A 15,632-nucleotide genomic window follows, 5' to 3' on the forward strand; every position below is an offset into this window, starting at 1 on the left:
ATTTTTTACTTTGCATTTTATCATCATGTTCTTAACAAAATGATGTAAAAGGTAATTTTTTTTAGATTTTTGTACATCAATTATAGTTATAACCAATATAAAAAGTGTAGACGTAAAAAGTGATAATTACAAGCCAAATGAAAAATCAAAAGTATTTCTGTTCTGTCAATGATAATAAAATTCACAAAAATTGAAAAATTAAATAATAAAATTTACGAAAATAAAATTCTAAGTGATAAAATTTGTAATTACGCCTACTATAAATAATACTCCCGTAGAAATCCTCTCCTAGAATATTTCCTTACAACTTTGCCCGTATATTATAACACTTTCACAAAAATAGAATAGAACGGTAGAAATCCCCTCTTAAGTTCATAAATATACATTAAAAGAAGTATATTAAAAAATATGTAATAGTACATTTATAACATTTCACATCTATTTACGCACCGCTTCCGCCAACCATGGCTGACTTGTTCTTTCTTTCTTCCTTGCAATTGCCGTCCTCTCTCTACAGTGTCTTTGACCTTTTGCAAAATCGCAGCCTCTCTCACCAACACGCTTCTTCCTCTTCAGCCACAACAACCATGACCATTGCACCACGCGACCCTTTTCTCATCATCATGCCACCTTTCACAACGTCCCACCGAGCTGAAAAAACCACCACCACCACCACCGTTTCGCTCTCACTTCTCACCACTCACTTATTCTCGTGATTCCACCTTCTGGGGTCCTTTCTTTTTTCATCTTTTCTTTTGTGGTAGAAACTTGTCTGCTCTTTTCTTTTATATTTTTCATCATCCAAGACAATTCTGTTCGACACACCGTCAAAAAAAGATGTATATATTAAATTTGAATATCTCTCCCAACGGAGATTCGAACCTTTGGTTCCTCACGTTGCGAGGGAATAACATTAACCTCTGTGATATACAATACAACATGTTGTTTTCTTTTTTCTATGTGGCTTTTGGATCATGCGTTCTGAGGTTTGCCACCTTATTCTGATCCCATCGTCAAGAATTCAAGACCAACCCTTTACACTAAAGGTTCAGAAAAAATTAGAATTTTTATGATCTAGCTGAGTCAAAGTCAAATATTTGAAGGACCACTGTGATGGACCCGAAAACCCCATATGAGAATTCTTCCAATTTTGATTCTTTCATGTTCAACTCGTCATCACCTAGAAGTGACATGTCCATTCAGTCTAGGAGTTCTGGCAGGGACAACTCCACCCGTGAAGTGAGTTTCGGCCACACAGGATCCAAGCCTGTGAGGCATGGGTCAAATTCTGAAGGTCTAAGCATGTCTCAGAAGGAAATCAGTGATGAGGATGCAAGGTTGGTTTATGTTGATGATCCTGAGAAGACAAATGAAAGGCTCAAATTCGCGGGGAATTCGATTCGAACCGGGAAGTACTCCATCTTCACCTTTCTTCCAAGGAATTTGTTTGAACAGTTTCGTAGAGTTGCTTATATTTACTTCCTTGTAATTGCCATTCTCAATCAGCTCCCTCAGTTGGCTGTCTTTGGGAGGGGTGTTTCCATTATGCCATTGACCTTTGTCCTTGTTGTTACTGCTGTGAAGGATGCATTTGAGGACTGGAGGAAGCACAGGTCAGACAAAATTGAGAACAACAGGTTAGCATTGGTTTTGGTTAATGGTCAGTTTCAAGAGAAGAAGTGGAAGGATGTCAGGGTTGGGGAGGTCATTAAAATAAGTGCAAATGAAACAATTCCTTGTGATATTGTGTTGCTATCAACTAGTGACCCTACTGGGGTTGCTTATGTGCAGACTATTAATCTGGATGGAGAGTCTAATTTGAAGACTAGGTACACGAAACAAGAGACTCAATCTATGTTTCCTGAAAAGGAGAGGTTGAATGGATTGATTGTGTGTGAGAAACCCAATAGGAATATATATGGGTTTCAGGGTTATATGGAAATTGATGGAAAGAGATTGTCTCTTGGATCCTCCAACATTGTCATTAGAGGCTGCCAGCTCAAGAATACTAATTGGGCACTTGGCGTTGCCGTGTATTGTGGCAGAGAGACCAAAGCTATGCTCAACAGCTCTGGAGCTCCATCGAAAAGGAGCCTTCTCGAGACTCGCATGAACTCTGAGATCATTATGCTTTCTTTCTTTCTTATAGCTTTGTGCACAGTCACCTCAGTTTGTGTTGCTGTTTGGTTAAAGCGCCACAAGGATGAGTTGAATCTCTCCCCGTATTATAGGAAAATGGATGTTTCAGAGGGGGAAGAGGATAGCTATAAATATTATGGATGGGTACTGGAAATTGTTTTCACTTTCCTCATGTCAATTATAGTGTTTCAGATTATGATCCCCATATCCTTGTACATTTCCATGGAGCTTGTCCGTGTTGGTCAGGCATACTTCATGATCCGAGACTCGAGAATGTATGATAAGGCGACAGATTCAGGATTTCAGTGCAGGGCTTTGAATATTAATGAAGATTTGGGCCAAATTAAATATGTCTTTTCTGACAAAACTGGTACACTGACTGAGAACAATATGGAGTTTCAATGCGCGAGCATCTTGGGGTTTGATTACAGTTCTGCAAAAATGGGTCCTGAGAATGAGCAAGTTGAATACTCTGTTCAAGGTGCAATTCCTTCTTTATATATGTTCTGATACAATTTTACATTAAATATACTGCATTTGAGTTTTTAAAATAATTTGTGACATGGCATGTTTATTTTGTCATTATTTACTCAGAGGATGGGAAGGTCTTTAAGCCAAAGATGAGGGTGAAAGTTAACCAAGAGCTTTTGCAATTATCAAAAAGTGGATTTGCAAATAGAGAGGGGAAACAGATTTATGATTTCTTTCTAGCATTGGCAGCCTGCAATACCATTGTGCCTCTTGTTGTTGACACATCCGATCCTATGGTCAAGCTAATAGATTACCAAGGGGAATCACCAGATGAACAAGCGTTGGCTTATGCTGCCGCTGCCTATGGTTTTATGCTTATTGAACGAACCTCAGGTCACATAGTCGTTAATATTCATGGAGAAAAACAAAGGTAAACTTAATTGCTTTTTTTTTAATGATTACTTTCTGCTGCTTTTTCTTCTGCGGATAAACATATTTTTACATTGACAATCTGAAATAATTTGGTTTTAATGGTTTAGTAATGTTGTTTAAGCAAGCAAAAAGATATTCTGAAATATGTAAAATATGTTGTGGTCTCCTTTGGATGTTATGATTTCATCTATATAGTTGTTGATATTACAGTTAAGTCCTGCATATGTCTTCTTTGTGTTCCTTTTTTTTACCTGGATATGTAGTAATTTACTATGCTATGTAAGTTTATGCAATTTTTCCTGTGTAATGAGGTCACATAGTTATCCTCTTTTTAATGAATATTTCTATTATGGGGGATGCAGGTTCAATGTCTTAGGTTTGCATGAATTTGATAGTGATCGAAAAAGGATGACAGTTATATTAGGGTACAGTAACAATTCTGTGAAACTTTTTGTTAAAGGGGCAGATACATCCATGTTTAGTGTGATAGACAAATCATTGAACTCAGATATACTACAAGCAACTGAAACCCATCTTCACTCTTATTCCTCTGTGGGTTTGAGGACACTTGTTATTGGCATGCGTGACTTGAATGCTTCAGAATTTGAGCAATGGCACTCTGCCTTTGAGGCAGCAAGTACTGCTTTGATTGGTAGGGCCTCTATGCTTCGCAAGGTTGCTATCAATGTAGAGAACAATCTCTGCATATTGGGTGCAACTGCTATTGAAGATAAACTGCAGCAAGGCGTACCAGAATCCATTGAGTCTCTAAGGACTGCAGGTATTAAAGTATGGGTCTTGACTGGGGACAAACAGCAAACTGCCATATCAATTGGATGCTCCTCGAAGCTCCTAACGAGCAACATGACTCAAATTATAATTAATACCAACAATAGAGAGTCATGTAGAAGATGTTTGCAAGACGCCCTTGTCATGTCTAGAAAACACATGACTGTGCCTGGGGTTACTCACAATTCTGAAGGAAGATCAGATGCTGTTTCAACTCCATTAGCCTTGATTATTGATGGTACCAGCCTTGTTTATATTCTTGACAGCGAGCTTGAAGAAGAGGTAAGTGACATTAAATTTCAAATTGTGTTTACTGTGTATTTCATGCTGATCATTTAGGTGCTGACTTAGCTCAATGCTGTTGACTCCAGCTCTTTCAACTAGCAAATAGATGTTCTGTTGTTCTCTGTTGTCGAGTGGCTCCGCTGCAGAAGGCTGGGATTGTAGCCCTTGTGAAGAATAGGACCGATGACATGACACTAGCCATTGGAGATGGTATGAAATCTTCTATTTACTTGTTTAATATTGTCATCTTCCTTCAAAAGAATGAAAATAAAATAGGATAACAAAGTGAACAAAAGAAAGAAAAAGAAAAGGCAGTGGTAGAAAATACAGATTAATTTTGCTTGGTGTGATTTTTGTGTTTATATAAAATAATCTTTATTATGCTTTATTTTAGGTGCTAATGACGTATCAATGATCCAAATGGCTCATGTTGGAGTTGGAATCAGTGGACAGGAGGGTCGGCAAGCTGTAATGGCTTCAGATTTTGCAATTGGGCAGTTTAGGCTTTTAGTTCCTCTCTTATTAATACATGGGCATTGGAATTACCAACGACTGGGTTACATGATAATATACAACTTCTACAGAAATGCTATCTTTGTTCTTGTCCTATTTTGGTAAGTTATAATTCAGAAAATGTATATAGTTAGATGCTTTCTTCGTGTAATTCTGAATTTGAATATGCCACGAAAATAGCCTTAAACAATTTTTTTCTTAGTAAAACAAAATCTTAGATCTTAATATTGAACCTGGTGTACTTCTGAGTATATACTTCATTGCACTCACTAGGTGATTTAGATAAAAAAAAAATGAAAAATTCCTTTATGTTCTATTCTGGTGGCTTTTAAACTATTCAATAGCTCCTTATGGCTGTTAAGGTTTATGCCTCCACGTTTTGACATCTTTGTATTTTGTTTTCCAGGTATGTGCTCTTTACTGCTTTCTCTTTGACAACTGCTATAAATGAATGGAGCAGCGTGTTATATTCAATAATTTACTCTGCAGTTCCAACTATTGTTGTTGGTGTTCTTGACAAGGATCTTAGTAAAAGGACTCTCCTAAAGCATCCTCAGCTTTATGGGGCTGGGCTGAGACAGGAGGCCTACAACAAAAAGTTGTTTTGGTTGTCAATGGCCGATACTTTGTGGCAAAGCATTGCTGTTTTCTTTACTCCCCTAATCGCATATTGGGGAACCACTGAAGATGTAGCAAGCATAGGAGATCTTTGGACTCTTTCAGTGGTTATTTTGGTTAATTTGCACTTGGCCATGGATGTCATCAGGTGGAATTGGATTACGCATGCAGCAATTTGGGGCTCTATAGTTGCAACTTTCATTTGTATCATTATTATTGATGCTATACCAGCCTTTCCTGGTTTCTGGTATGTGCAATCTTTTCCTGTTCTCTCCCTTTGAATTATATACAAATAAATCTGATTGCGGTAACATGCATGGAAAGGATAGATATATTTACAAATGTCAGATGTTCAATAAAATGTATTTATTCTGCTGTATACATTATTAGTTATTTCCAGTTGGTGGTGTCTCTTATTTTTCTTTGGTCTTTCTGTATTGTTTCTCCATTTTTCATGAGTTTTAGTCCATTCCTAGAACAAAAATATTGTATGACTGAAGAGTGGAATAAAAAATGGAAATGTAAAATCTTGTGACTCTAGAGCAAAAGTAGTTGTTTTAACTTTAAGTCACAAGTAACTTAATCTATAGGTTATGTACCCCTGCTAATTTCACTTTAACTTAGTGAGAACACATTTAAGTAGATGTTTGTGAATTAGGGTGGTTATATTTCTAATTAGGGATTACTAGATGCAGGGGCTGATTGCTGAGTCAGTTGAATTAACTGCAATGAAGTTCTGATATACTCTTCATGACTGCTGAATTCTAGTTATAGCCTATAGTTGGACTGTTAACTAAACAATAAAGATCTTGCAATTGTAAATCCCAAGAATGCAAATACACTTCTTTTAGATTCTTTTCACACACAATCAACTGCTTTTGGCATGCTTTTCCTTGCCAATTAGATATGTTTTCTAGCACTGATGGCCTTGAAAATAAGTTGATTCTATGTTTTATGAGAAATGCTAGCATCACATTCTTTATTAATTTATAAAATTGATTGGAAATGACAAAATTTTGTGAGTCTAACTTATTATTTGACAAGTTTCGCTTATAATTTTTTTAATTTCCAACAAATTTTAGCCAATAGAACAGTGTTAGAGGCAGTGTATTAGAGAATACACTGCTAGCCCTTCTCTATGTTCTAAAGCTTGGAGACAAGACCAAGTTTTCTTCTGGATGAATTCTTTGTTGCCATTCAATCCTTATGATTCAGAAGATTTTGCAAAATCTGACGTTTAGACATGTGCAAAACCTTTTGCAGGGCTATCTTTCATGCTGCAGGCACTGGATTGTTCTGGCTATGTTTGCTCGGAACTGTGATAGCCGCATTACTTCCTCGATTGGTTGTAAAATATATGAATCAGTATTATTTTCCCAGCGACATTCAGATTTCGAGAGAAGCTGAGAAGTTTGGGAATCCAAGAGACAATGGAGTTGGACAGATAGAAATGCTTCCTGTTTCAGATGGTTCACCAAGATAACAGAAGTTAGCTTATTCCCTTTATGCCTTATTATTTTGTAAAGTTACATATTCCTTAGGCCACGTCTGAGTATTTTCTGTTGGTTGCCAGATTTCATTGTTTTCTATCCCAAGGATAGAGTTTTGTTTACAGTTCAGAGGTTTCATGTATTGTTATTTCTTTGTGTTGATAAATTAGCCTGTTGTAAATTAACAGTCATTATATATAGCAGATAAAGGAAAAGGTTGATTACATGTTATAAATTAAATTTTTACATGAAGAGTTGAAGTCATTGCCTGCTTGATGTTACTAATTTTCCCCTTAAGCTTGCTCGGTTCAATTTTGTTTTCATGGAAGGCCACATGTTTTCCTTAATAATTATGAAAATGCAACTTTGTTTACTTTTTGTGTGTATAGTGAGTCACCTTGGCTCAAAATAAAGAAATTTAAATAAAAATATATAATTCAAATAATTAAAAAATACCTCAAGTCGTAATCATAAATCATAACAAATCCGACTCAAGTCAAGTCGTGGTCAGTACAAAAAAAATAATTAATTACAACACATTGTAATATTTTAATATTAAAAATTAATACAAAGTATAGTTCATTAAAATACTTTATTGCAAATTTTATTGTTTAAATTTAATTATATCGCTTAGTGTTAGGCTTTCTTTTTGGTATTCAACTGGGGCTAAAAGCCTAGAAAAAGCAAAGTACAACGAAACTAGTGTTAAGGATTTTATAGTAGGGAGTTGCTATTGTCTCAATTCATTTTTTATTGGGCCTACCATTGTTTAAAAATTCTAAATAAATTTACCCTTCTCCGGTAAATATAAGAAAATCGTTACTCTGTTACAACTTGGGAGTATGAACAACATTGTACAATGGAATCATAATTTTATTGTGTAATGTATTATGAAATTACAATTTTTTTTTTGCACTCCATTAGTGCAGTGAAATCGTGATTCTATTGTGTATTTGGGTTTAGGAAAAAAGTACATAATGAAAATATGATTTTGTTGTGCAAGGGAGGATAAATACATCATATACAACAAGAGTATAATTCTAATGTAGAGTGTATAATGAAATCATACTTTCGTTATTCATTTTTTTTTCAATTTACAAAACTTATTACACAATCTTGTTGTACAACAAAATTGCTACACAAAAGAATCCTAATATTGTTGAATTGCAAAATAAAAATCAAGATTCCTTTTGCAATAATACATAATCGAATCATGATTCTATTATGTTTATAAACACACAAAAAAACCTTCAACAATACGAGAAAGAGAGGAAATGAGGAAAGGAATGAATGAAGGAAGAAAGGAAAAGAGTAAAGGAAAAGGGAAAGGATAAAAGGAATGAAGAAAGGGGAGGAAAAATTGATAAGATGGGAAAGGGTGGATTAAAATGCTTCATGGGTATTTTGATCTTTGTGTTCGGCTAATACCAACCAAAAGTAATTTTGTAAAAACCAATAATAATTTCATTTTATATTATAGTATAATATTTTCTTTTTGATGATTCCTATATTCGTACTAAGATTAGTACATTGATAAATTACATTTTGGGTGAATAAATTTGATTTCCTCTTCCATCTATTGGGGAAATTAATATTGAGTATGATGCTATTTTTTTATTTTTTAATATGATGCTATTTTCCTGCCTGATAATGATATTGTTAGTCATAGAGGAAAAAGTTGATTTGAGATTTTAGATAGACTTTGCAGTGAACTAAGGTATTGGGGATTTTGTTTTTGTTTTCTTTTTAGCAATGATTTTTTTTACTAGGTTGAGATATCTTGAGAATGAGTGGGTATATAAAAAAAACACTCCTTTTTAAGTCAATAGACATTTTAACATAGTGACAACATTTAATGAATGTTTTATATATGTTTATCTGTTATAATATAATGATGTTATATGTTATAATGACGTTAGTCACATTAAAGAATTTAAAATGAAACTGAATTTCATGATATGAAGTCCAAGGTCTTTTGTGGTCAATAATATTTTATCTTATTATTATAAGATAATTCTGTGTGGTCTACTGTTCACGTATGTATATTAAGAGTTTTAATCCCACATGATAACTTCAATCAACACTTATAATTTGGGTTAAATTACTGTTTTGAAATTTGAAATTCAATTCATATAGTGATTAATTTTGATCTAAATACTGATTTAATTCAAAGTATAAATGTTGATTGGAGTTATTATTTAGGACTAAAACTTTTAATATATATTTGTTTAGAAATAAACAAGATGTGTGCAACTTGTATAGAAATTACCTAAAAGAAAATTTCTCTCCATAACATATTTGTTTAGTTAACAAGTAACTTTTTGAGAACTTTATTTAGGCAAAATTATATTTTTGTTTATATCTAGTTTTGGATTTTTCTCGGTAATTTAATTCACGAATTGAGTCTTCTTATTTTGTAAAATCATGCAATTTTAGTCCTCAGGCCACAATTGGACGTTTACTGCTACATGTCACGTTCTTATTGGATGATGACTGTCATGTTTTGATTGAATATCAACTCTATGAAATATAAAATGCATGGCTGTTTTCATTGATCAATTAGAATATGACACGTGTCATCATCGAATAAAAACGTGACACGTGACAGTCAACGTCACTTGCTAATGGTTAACGTTCAATTGTAGCCTGGGGGACCAACATTACACGATTTTATAAAATAGGAGGACCCAATTCGTGAATTAAATTACGGGGGGACCAAATCCAAAACGGGAGATAAATTGAGAGACCAAATTTACAATTTTACCTTTTTCATTTCACATCTTATGTATATATTAGTTGTATTATTTTCTTCCTAATAGAATGATAAATCATCAACTGAACAAACTCTGATTAACAATTTAATCTAGAAGGGAAGATGCTTATTTTATTTGGGGCATCAAGAATACTTAGAATTTTAACATTGTTAACGGATAATGCCCATGAAAATATTATTATTTATATATATGGAACAAATTCACTATGATGAACTTCTCATGTTTATGTGTTACTTGACAAGGATTATTTTGACATTTGGTTATCTGCCTAAAACTTAAAAATAAAAAACAGGAAACACCTCAAAAGTAACAAGTAGGTCCACATTTATGTTTACACCAATTAATTTCTATAAGCTGGTTCTTCTAAAGGCACAGAAAGAAACATTGTTTTCTCTATCTTTTGGCCTTATTAGTGATTTAGGTGATCTTTGAAAGAGAAATTCTCAGTTTTCTTTCGAATTAAACAATCTTCGTAGTCTGTATAATAAGTAGATATGTAGACAATTATTGGTAAATTAAAAGAATTAGAACACTCAAAGTGATGTGTAATAAACCATATAAACATTATCTATTTTATTACAATAAGACATGTAAGCAGTGAATTCGTTCAATAGCATGTTTGAATTAATTTATTTTAACGTAAAAATTTAATTGAAAACCTTTAAAACAATTATTTATTTCAAAGAGTCTATTCTTAAACACAAAGTAGTCATCCTATAGGTTATAGAGATAAAATAAATAAATCTATGTGCTCAGTTTTTCTGTAAATATTTTCTAAACTTTACTTAGCAACCTCATCCATATAATGATAAAATTTGGGTATAATATTATAAGTGTTTCTTATATTATTTATGATTAATATTGAATACAATTAATTTTAACAAAAATAATTATAAATTATAAAGCTTAATTAAATGTTTGCTAACTAATTGACACAATCATGTAAGATTCATTATATTCATGAGAAAAAATAATTTAATTAACAAAAAGGATTTGTGTTTGATTTTCTCTTTATGTAAAATTCTTTGAGACCGATAATAATAATACATTAATGAGATTAATCTTTAATTCAATAGGTTGAAGGATAGTTTAAAAAAATTAACTGTAATAATTATATGATTTGAATAATTTATTCTTGATACTATTAATTTTACCATAAAACACAAACATGAAAAGTTTATATAATAACAAAATTTGATTTATATTATAAAATCAGCATGCTTATACCAGCATTATATTGGGAGAAAAAGGGTTATACGACCATGTAAAAGTTTTACATAATTATTTAATCTAAATTTATTATAATAAATTTGTAATTAAATAATAATATAAAATTATTCTAATTTTACAATATAATATTAAACTTTTTATCTGTCCAAGTAGAATTAAATTTGAAATTCAAATACTTCAAGTTAGTGGACAAAGAATTTATTAAAAGTGACGAGTCAACTCTCAACAAAAAATTAATCATTCATTAGTTAATATTTCGTACCTATATGGGAAAAAAAGCCCTAATGTTAAAATCTTATAAAGGTAATTCCAATCAACCATTTAATTTTTCTTTTCTTGTTTTGGCAAGTAAGCAGATTGGTTACCATGGTTGTGGGTTGTGTTGTTGCCTGTTGGCTTGTTTCGCCATCTCAAGACACCTTTTGTGTCCTAAGTAACTGACTGGCTTCCATTTGAGGCATCTCCCAAGTTGGAGATTCTGCAATAAAGCTTTTTGGAGCAGATATTCGCAATATTCTTCATTTTCCCATTAAGCCAACCACTCACTTCACAGATTTCCAACTCTCTTTGACTCAGTGTGAGATTCAGCGTCTGCCTCAACCCATCATCATCATGGTCATGTCATTCAACCCTTTTCAACTCTTTCATTTTCCTTCTCGTGATTTGTTCCTTCTCACGTGCTGCTCTTTTTCTTGTGAAAGTTTTTCAGTAAGGTTCATACTAAAGTTTGCATTTTTAAACTCACAATAAGAAAAGGCTGGAGTTTTATTTGCCTTACTGAAATGGGTGTATGAAAGCTATACACGATTTGCTTTTGATTGTTTAAACGGTAGAAAACTCTTCTTTTTTTCTTTTTCTTTTTCTTGTCAAGATTTGGTCTTCATGTTGCAAGCTTATTTGTATAATGAATATTTCAAAGTGGTCCACATGCCTACCCCCAAAAATTTATGCACCCGGTATCCGAAGGTGTTTCGTTTCTTCTTCTTTTTTTTTTTTTATAAAAAAAAAGCTATTGAGAGGAATAGATTGTATCATTTTTAGCCATGGGAAAAAAGGTAGAGAGAAAGCAAGAAATACATTGAAGAAAATTGTTAAGAGGGATCCTGTGGTGAATAATATTCTTGAGCATTTGGTCTTTAACTGAGTCCAATAACATTGATAGATCCATGTATCCAATTTCACCTAGTGGAATAAGGTTCTTGTTGTTGTAAAGGTAGGGAGGCTTGTTAAAGGAAGGGAACTATAAAGTAAATAAAAGAAAATCATGCTTTGATTTTTGTGATACCTTTTTACCTTAATTCTGGATGTCCTCACGGAACAAATCCAAGAGATAGCGCCGAGATGCATGCTTTTTGCAGATGACATAGTCCTCCTTGGAGAGTCGAGGGAGGAGTTGAATGAGAGGTTGGAAACTTGGAGACGAGCTCTAGAAACACATGGCTTTCGCCTAAGCAGAAGCAAATCGGAGTATATGGAATGTAAGTTCAACAAAAGAAGGAGGGTTTCTAACTCAGAGGTGAAAATAGGAGACCATATTATCCCTCAAGTCACACGGTTTAAATATCTTGGGTCTGTAATACAGGATGATGGAGAAATTGAAGGGGATGTGAATCATCGCATTCAAGCAGGATGGATGAAATGGAGAAAAGCATCGGGGGTGTTATGTGATGCAAAGGTACCGATCAAGCTAAAGGGAAAGTTTTATCGGACTGCGGTAAGACCGGCGATTTTGTACGGAACAGAATGTTGGGCGGTCAAGAGCCAACATGAGAATAAAGTAGGTGTAGCGGAGATGAGGATGTTGCGGTGGATGTGTGGTAAGACTCGACAGGATAAAATTAGAAACGAAGCTATTAGAGAGAGGGTTGAAGTAGCGCCTATTGTAGAGAAGATGGTGGAAAATAGATTTAGGTGGTTTGGGCATGTAGAGAGAAGACCGGTAGACGCTGTAGTGAGGAGAGTAGACCAGATGGAGAGAAGGCAAACAATTCGAGGCAGAGGAAGACCCAAAAACACTATAAGAGAGGTTATCAAAAAGGATTTCGAACTTAATGATTTGGATAGAAGTATGGTACGTGATAGAACATTATGGCGGAAGTTGATCCATGTAGCCGACCCCACCTAGTGGGATAAGGCGTTTGTTGTTATTGTTGTTGTTGTATAGTAAATATAAGTTGTGGACTTTGATTTGAATTATTTGTGTTGGATTCTGTTTTTAATGTGGACTGTATTGTTTAACAGCTAATGAACATTATGCAGTTTAAATGAGGCCAAATTAGTATGTTATGTTATAATAACTGTAGTAATGCAATACGGATAGAGGCATGGTGAAAGAAGATTGTTATTCTTGTTATGTTCTGTTAGAAGTTGAAGGTGATTGTGTTTTCAAATTGATTCTCAATGTCCCATTGTTTATCTACTGTTAATCACTTTGCTGGAGCATAACCATGACATACTGAGATGTGCTTAATCTGTGGCTTTTTGTTGTATAATTTTCTATATTAGAATGCATATTTTATGCCAACCCTTACATTCTGTCAGAGTTAGCACCTTTGGTCTTAACTCTTATTGCCAGTTGTCTATCCCATGTATGCCCAGCTGACAGAATATTCCTCAATTGCAGAATGGACTCCAAGAATCAACTAACGATGAAGTGGATGTTCCATTGAATGAAGTATCTAGCAAACAGATTGATCCTCAAGAAGATGGTAATAGTGCTCCAAACATTTACAAAAATCCTACACTGAAACTGGTGGCCAAAGTAGTTAATGGGAATAATGAGCATAGGAATGCCAAAAGAGATATTGATCATCAAGAAAAAGTTTTGAAGAGGGCAAACAAGGTCCTGCCTTGTCCTCGTTGCAATAGTTCGGAGACAAAGTTTTGCTACTTCAACAATTATAATGTTAACCAACCTAGGCATTTCTGTAAAAATTGCCAAAGGTATTGGACAGCTGGGGGGACAATTAGAAATGTTCCTCTTGGGGCTGGTAAGCGTAAGAATAAGCACTCGACTTTGCAGTATTGTCTGATACCTGTGACTCCTGATGCTGCATCTGTCAGCCAGACAGATTCCAAACCTGCTAGTGATATGCTTTTATCATCTAGCAGACTTATCAAAGGGATGGAGAACATCTCAAGTCTCAGGGAGGAAACTCCTCTTAGTGAATCCTTAGAAACTGTGTTAAGTCTCAATGGCCAGACAAATATTGAAATGGCCTCTTCCACTCTCAAAGATGATGCTGAGGAGTCTTCCTGCTCTTCTATGAGATCTAATGAAGTAGAGCAGGTTTGTTTGGCACAACACTCTTTAGTTCCTTTACAATCATTTCAATATTATCCTGTTCCTTCATGGTCTTACCAATGGAATCCATGTTGGAATGTCAAGGAGCTTAGGCCTAGAAGCTTAAGTTCTAGACCTGTTTACACAGGTTCTCCAACTATGATTGCAGTTCCTGGCTTCTCCTTACCAACAGTAATACTTCCAGGGGTGCCTTATTCATATTCGGGTTTTATGTCAAACTGGGATGAACAAAAGGAAGATGCTTCATTGGTTGGATCTGCATTTAGTGGCATATCATTGTCTCCATCTTCAGTTAGCAACAGTACTTGTTCAGGTAATAGGTCCCCAACCTTGGGAAAACATTCTAGAGATGGAAGTACACTGGGGGAAGATGCAATGAAACAGAATCTTTGGGTGCCCAAGACTGTAAGAATTAATGACCCAGAAGAGGCTGCAAATAGTTCTATATGGTCAACTTTGGGAACAAAGTCTGAACAGAACAAACTCATTATGAAAGGAAGTATTTTTAAATCATTTGAACCTAAGGCAAGTGCCAGTTCTCATATTTTAGAGGATAATCAAATTCTAAGGGCCAACCCTGCAGCTTTCTCGCGCTCTGAGTCTTTTCAGGAAAGCATGTAAAATCATGTATTTTGTTCCAGTTTTATGGTCAGCTCAACCATGTCAAATTTGTTGGATGAGGCACAGAAGACTTCTGAAAGTTCATTTCTGTCATGGATAATTCCATCTATTGATGTTAAAGAAGATAGCCATGTCAAGAACCTTGAAGAAATTTTAAGCTGTATGTTCGCCAGTCAATAAGAATCTCAACCTTGTGTCACCATTTGCTTCATGGTAAAGTAAGAGTCATGGCAGAACTTGAAATCTGACTGAGGTATGATATTTAGGCTTCAAAACAGTTGCAATCAAGATATTACTCCTTTGAGTTGATTCTTTGTTTAATTTGATCTTCATATTTTCATCATTGTCCGGTCAATCTTAGGTTAGGAATTTGCATGTCATTGACTTCTTTATGTGCTGTTTTCAGACTTTTTGAGGAATTTATTTTATTGTTTTCTTTCCCTTTATTTTCCAAAAGATTGGCCTTGTATTGTATCTTGAGAGTTGATTATAGCAAAGAGAAAAATGCTCAGGTCACAGGCTTGTTGTAGCAAATTTTCTTTCTTCTTGTCTTATACATAGATGAAGTCAAAATGATGATGCTATTGGTGACAATCTCTATTGTGATCAGGTAAATTATAGTCATATATTTTCTTCAAGACATCAATGCATAATTTAGAGCACAATACAAACTTTTCCCTTTTGACTTTACCTGTTCTTTTTTGCATAGAAGTTGATTAATTTATGTTTTTCTTCATTCTGTGTTTCCTTTGATCAATAGCTGTTGTTATTTTCACCTTTATCAGAGTTATTGTTTCTGATGACTATGATAAACAGGATATGCTGGGAAATTTTTTTGGTTATTTTATTTTTGCCTGGGGTTGTAAATTGCTGAATCATATCATGGATATGATAAGCAAGATATGATGGTTGGTCCACACCAATGAATAATTGCAGACCACAAATTCTTGCAGTAGAAGTTGTTGC

General features: G+C 34.2%; 2 protein-coding genes across 3 annotated transcripts; both read left to right on the top strand.

The window, feature by feature from the left end:
* Positions 1–430: 430 nt before the first annotated feature.
* LOC114422571 (phospholipid-transporting ATPase 1-like) lies at positions 431–7,001 on the top strand. The gene is made up of 7 exons (XM_028389002.1): positions 431–2,620; positions 2,734–3,040; positions 3,405–4,113; positions 4,203–4,326; positions 4,511–4,730; positions 5,036–5,494; positions 6,511–7,001. Exons 1-7 carry the CDS (start codon positions 1,114–1,116, stop codon positions 6,728–6,730), a joined length of 3,546 nt encoding a protein of 1,181 aa, XP_028244803.1. The 5' UTR covers positions 431–1,113; the 3' UTR covers positions 6,731–7,001.
* A 4,072-nt stretch (positions 7,002–11,073) lies between these two features.
* Positions 11,074–15,351, top strand: LOC114422878 (cyclic dof factor 1-like). 2 transcript variants are annotated; one of them, XM_028389433.1, is made up of 3 exons: positions 11,074–11,356; positions 13,365–14,030; positions 14,130–15,351. In XM_028389433.1, the coding sequence occupies exons 1-3, from the start codon at positions 11,354–11,356 to the stop codon at positions 14,664–14,666; spliced, it is 1,206 nt and encodes a 401-aa protein (XP_028245234.1). In that variant the 5' UTR covers positions 11,074–11,353; the 3' UTR covers positions 14,667–15,351. The 2 variants fall into 2 exon arrangements, with proteins under 2 accessions (XP_028245234.1, XP_028245233.1); XM_028389432.1 differs by having other exon boundaries at positions 13,365–15,351.
* The last annotated feature ends 281 nt before the right edge of the window (positions 15,352–15,632 follow it).

The sequence above is a fragment of the Glycine soja genome, chromosome 8 (assembly GCF_004193775.1).
Source record: "Glycine soja cultivar W05 chromosome 8, ASM419377v2, whole genome shotgun sequence".
Classification (NCBI taxonomy): Eukaryota; Viridiplantae; Streptophyta; class Magnoliopsida; order Fabales; family Fabaceae; genus Glycine; species Glycine soja.

Bases quoted from the DNA above. Each gene is read 5' to 3' on its own strand.
- LOC114422571 (XM_028389002.1), top strand. From the start codon at position 1,114: ATGGACCCGAAAACCCCATATGAGAATTCTTCCAATTTTGATTCTTTC. The intron at 3,041-3,404 runs GTAAACTTAATT...TGGGGGATGCAG, and splicing joins ATTCATGGAGAAAAACAAAG to GTTCAATGTCTTAGGTTTGC. The intron at 4,327-4,510 runs GTATGAAATCTT...GCTTTATTTTAG, and splicing joins GACACTAGCCATTGGAGATG to GTGCTAATGACGTATCAATG.